General features: G+C 43.2%; 1 protein-coding gene across 1 annotated transcript; it reads left to right on the top strand.

Annotated features, from left to right (window-relative positions):
* The first annotated feature begins 1,171 nt into the window (after positions 1-1,171).
* Positions 1,172-4,119, top strand: bhlhe22 (basic helix-loop-helix family, member e22). Its single transcript, XM_076721465.1, has one exon. It carries the CDS (start codon positions 1,441-1,443, stop codon positions 2,251-2,253), a length of 813 nt encoding a protein of 270 aa, XP_076577580.1. The 5' UTR covers positions 1,172-1,440; the 3' UTR covers positions 2,254-4,119.
* Positions 4,120-4,697: the final 578 nt, after the last annotated feature.

Below are 4,697 nucleotides of genomic sequence, written 5' to 3' on the forward strand. Positions count from 1 at the left end.
TACTCAAATGACTTTTTTTAGACCCTCCCTGCCTGTCTGCAAATTCGCAATTTGTACTGAAAGCTCTCTGTTATAGACGCGATGTCTCAAGACCAATCTGAGGTTACACATGATGCATCAATCATCGGGCTGGAAGGCTTTACAACTGAGCGGCACACCTCACGATGAGTAAAGGTATCTTTATATTTCTGCTTCCAACACTCTGGAGAATCTTTATCCTTTATTGGGAGAAATAGTCAAATTGTTCATGGTTGCTTAATTACTTAAAGTGGAAGATATAGATGTAATTGATACACTCAATGTGATGGAGACCTTGAGATGATGGCATGCCAAAGGGGTCATGGGGTGCAAGATAACAGGATGAAGCCTCGTTGTTGATCCTAATAACGTTTGGCTGTCCATGATTGGTGTACTACACAACATAGGCCAGTAGATGGCAGTATGAGCACAAGTATATCCTGGAAAGCGCAGGATCGTGTCATGGGAAAACTGATACTGAAACTGTGATGTGCACACAAGTAACCAGAGAAATTCATGTTCATTTTAGAGGACATGTGACTCAAAACTAAAAACCTGTGGAGTTGCTGGTTGTGCTTCTCACAACAATATACCGTCAACGCAGCTGCAGCAGAGTCTCCTATCAAGTTTAAAGGCAGCAAACTTGGTCCTTCTTTGAATTTGAGTGAAGGGTCGGTATCGCACGTAAAATGGGAGCTAACAAGATAGTGCCAACAGAAAGAAACCCCGCAAACACGAACAAGTGGTGAAAAGAATTGAATGGTGCAGACTGACACTTAATCCCCTCTTCCAATATCAAATAAGAGATTGAATAAAGGCGAACGTTACTTTGATTAGTAACTTCTCTCTTGAAACACACAGAAGTGAATGTCACACAAGTAAATTACTCAACTGTCACTGTAATTGTGATCAGAGGGATTTCTAAAAAGACACACACACAAATACACACACGCACGCACACAATCAAAGGAAGAGCTAGAGCGCACGCGGTATTGTTTGTCGTCGCTTAAATGACATTAATTAAAACGTTAACCTGATTGGGTAGAGAGTGAGAGGGGGAGAGGGTGTCTCTTTCCCAATAGGCGAATCCTTTTTAATAACCCGCCTCGAGATAATGATGTAAAAAGACTCCGGCGTCTCGTGCGTAACGAGGATCATCGTGGAGATCCGGTGAAGGTGAAGAGAGAGAGAGAGAGAGAGAGAGAGAGAGAGAGAGAGAGAGAGAGAGAGAGAGAGAGAGAGAGAAGCACTTATTACACGAGTCTCCTCCTCGTCCCCACACCTCAGCTGACAAGTCGGGCCAGCCTGCAACTTCACTACTGACACACAACTAAAGTCGTAGGACAAACACAGGAAGAAACTCGTAGAGAAGCGTCAAGAGTTCCCAGAAGCGACTGCTGCCTGCGACAACGCGGAATCCACATGGCGATGGACAGAAGGATGAACTTGAACGGCGGCGCGGGGGACATTTTTCACAAAACTCTCAGCGCCGTGTCCACTAAAAAGATGGACCCTTTCAGGTCGTCGGCCGCCACTGAACTACCAGCCAGAGACCGCCAGTCACCGATCAGCTGCTTTGACCAGCCCGACCCAGACCCGATTCAGCCGGGAGGACTGGCGGGAGGTAGAGGGGGGGCACTGGGTCTGCCGACCGGATCTTTGTGCGTCAAGTTCGGTGAGAGCGCCAACAGGGCCTTGGTTGCGGAGAGCAGCGGTGGAGAGCAGAGTCCCGACGATGACAGTGACGGCAGGTGTGACATGGTCCTTCTGGCCGATGGGCGGACGGTGTCCGCGGGGAAAGGAGAAGGAGGTAAGAAAACCAAAGAGCAGAAAATACTGAGGCTAAACATCAATGCCAGAGAAAGACGACGGATGCACGATCTGAACGACGCGCTGGATGAGCTCAGAGCGGTCATCCCTTACGCGCACAGCCCGTCAGTGCGGAAACTCTCCAAAATCGCCACTTTGCTGCTCGCGAAAAACTACATCCTCATGCAGGCGCAGGCACTGGAGGAGATGCGGAGGCTAGTGGCGTACCTCAACCAGGGCCAGGCCATCTCTGCTGCCTCGATACCGGCCACCACTGCCCTCGCAGCTCCCGGCCTGGGCGCGTACGAGCAGCCGCCTGGATATTCCTTCCCCCCCGGAGTGGGTGCGTCCTCCTGCCCCGACAAATGTTCCCTGTTCAACAACGCCACCTCCAGCCTCTGCAAACAGTGCACTGACAAGCCTTAACTGCGGCTGACAAAGACTCACAAAGAAGCACATTAGACAACAGGCACCACTTTTAAGAACACTTTTGGAGAGGGCAACCTGTGAGGCTACTGTTGTTGAAGTCAGTAGGCTAGAGACAAAGAAGTAATGCCGATGAATACTTTTATAATATTTACTAAATGCATTCAAAACGCGCTTTTTTTTGTTCAAACAATACTTGATTGTGTATATAAACCATCCTTAAAGTGCTGGTATGAATGGCAGTGAAGACCAAACACAAGTACAGTAGGCCCGAGTGGCTGCAAGTGTTGAGTGAGTTTGTTGATCACTTGCTCTGTTATGGACCCTTCTGGAGATTTGGGTGACCTGACAACCTGCGACCTTTTTTTCACTTGAATAGATGGACACCTTTCGGGAGCGTTAGTCCAACCTCACTTTGTGCTGCTTTCTCATTTATTTACTTTTTTTTTTTTCGCTCTTTCTTCATTCACCTCAGAGACATTTGCCGTTTGGTTCAAGGCCTGTTTTCATGAACTTCTCTATTGAGCACGTGGAATGTCATGAACAAGGAAAAGTTGAATGAAATTGATGATCAGTGAAGTCGTTTGATCAGTCGGATATTTATGTGCTAATTCAGACACTTGTTAATAGTTGCGCACGCCTATAACAAATCTTTTTTGGGGGGCACTGTGATATAATAAAATTCCAGAAAAAATTAGAAAACCCGAGTGAAGGTTTATCAAGTGTTTCGATGTGTCTTTTGTAATCTATTAATTTGGATATTTATATTGGATATTTTGCTTGCATTGCACATTGTAGCCTTTTTCATAGTTGCTGCATCGTTTTGCGTTTTTTTCCTCTCACACATGATCGAGGTCTTCAGATGAATCGCGTTGTCAGGTCCAGCTGTGGATTACTGTAGATACCTTAGTTATTCTATGAGCAAAGAGGGGCCATTTGTATGTATTTCAGTGTTGAAAAGCTTTATTAAAATATTTTGAACAACAGAAATACTTCTGATTATTCATCTGGTGTGGAGTTTAGCGTCAGTGGAATCAGAGTAAACTGCCTTAAACTTTTACTTTGGATTGGATGAAAACAACATTTCCAATACGAATCTGACATTTTATCGGCTTGATCGTCAAACAAACTTTAAGTGCTTATTATAAAATTAGCGCATGGTTCTGGGGTGCTCTGTCAGCGGGGGGACACCGAGAAAGAATTGTTCATTTTCTGCTCCATCAAAAGCGGTAACTTTTCTTCTCTTGAGCTCTAAGTGACGCCAAGTCTTGGGAGTAAAGGCCAGACGTGGTGGGCGAATCTCGCCTCAAGGCAAAAACAAGATGTTTGTGCTTCTCGGACGGAAAGAAGGAAAAAAGAAACGAACTCTGGCGATCATTGTGATTATTAGAACGATTTCCATGACGGTGTGTAATAATATGTTAATTCGAAAACAAGTGTGTGTGAAAACTGTCGACTGTAATACCTGGCTTCACATAATGAAACACATCGTTAAGGCAATTAGACCTCCAGAATGTGATTAAGGAATGTAATTACGACGCTGTTCATTGCCGTAATTTGGCGTCTTTAATCACAACGCAGCCATCAGCTGCACTCCCATCGACTCGCCCTTTGTCCTCCTCACTCGTCTGTCCATGCCAAAATATTTTGATGAAGCCCAAGACAGAAGAAGTCTGAAAAATCTCTAACATAATCCTAAAACCACCCCACACTGATGGTCCAAAATTGTGAAGTTGGACATTTTGAAGATGATTTTCGGATGTAAAGACTCGAGACACTCAGGCCAAACACTGAACGCTATTTCCAAGTACGCACGAAGGCTGGACACAGCGTGTTAGTGACAATATAAGTGCTGTTGTTATTAGTACATTTAAAAAAAAAAAAAAAAAAAAAAAAAAAACTCATTTTCACCGAGGTGGAAGTTACTAGTACTTAACAATTTGTCACATAAAAAGTGCAGCCAGTGTGTGGGTTCTGGAGAGTTCAGCACCATGGACAGGGGCAGCAGATTTTAAGGGAAACATCCAGTAAAAAATAAAATAATATACAAGATAAATTCATGTACTGCGATTTATTATTAATTATCATTATTATTATTAGTAGTATTTCCAACTATGCAAAGTGGACATACGAAATCTAAATATTTCTTTGTAGATACATATCAAACTTTCTGAGGGCAAAAGGATTATGAGCTAATATCTTATTTCCTTAACATCCCTTTTTAGTTCAAATGTGGAAATATGAAGAATTTTGGTCACTTACAACTCAATAAGTTCTAGCAAGTTATTGACAATTTATATAAATTTAGTTTCAGTGCTTTAAACTGACTTTAAGATGACATACTAAATAAATAAGAACGATTACAAAATAAATAGTGCACGTGTTCAATGTTTCTTCTAATTAAAAAAAAAAAAAAGAAGTAAATCTTTGTCACTCTCCTCATG

The sequence above is a fragment of the Chaetodon auriga genome, chromosome 21 (assembly GCF_051107435.1).
Source record: "Chaetodon auriga isolate fChaAug3 chromosome 21, fChaAug3.hap1, whole genome shotgun sequence".
NCBI lineage: Eukaryota > Metazoa > Chordata > Actinopteri > Chaetodontiformes > Chaetodontidae > Chaetodon > Chaetodon auriga.

Coding starts and splice junctions, on each gene's coding strand:
- bhlhe22 (XM_076721465.1), top strand. CDS start 1,441: ATGGCGATGGACAGAAGGATGAACTTGAACGGCGGCGCGGGGGACATT.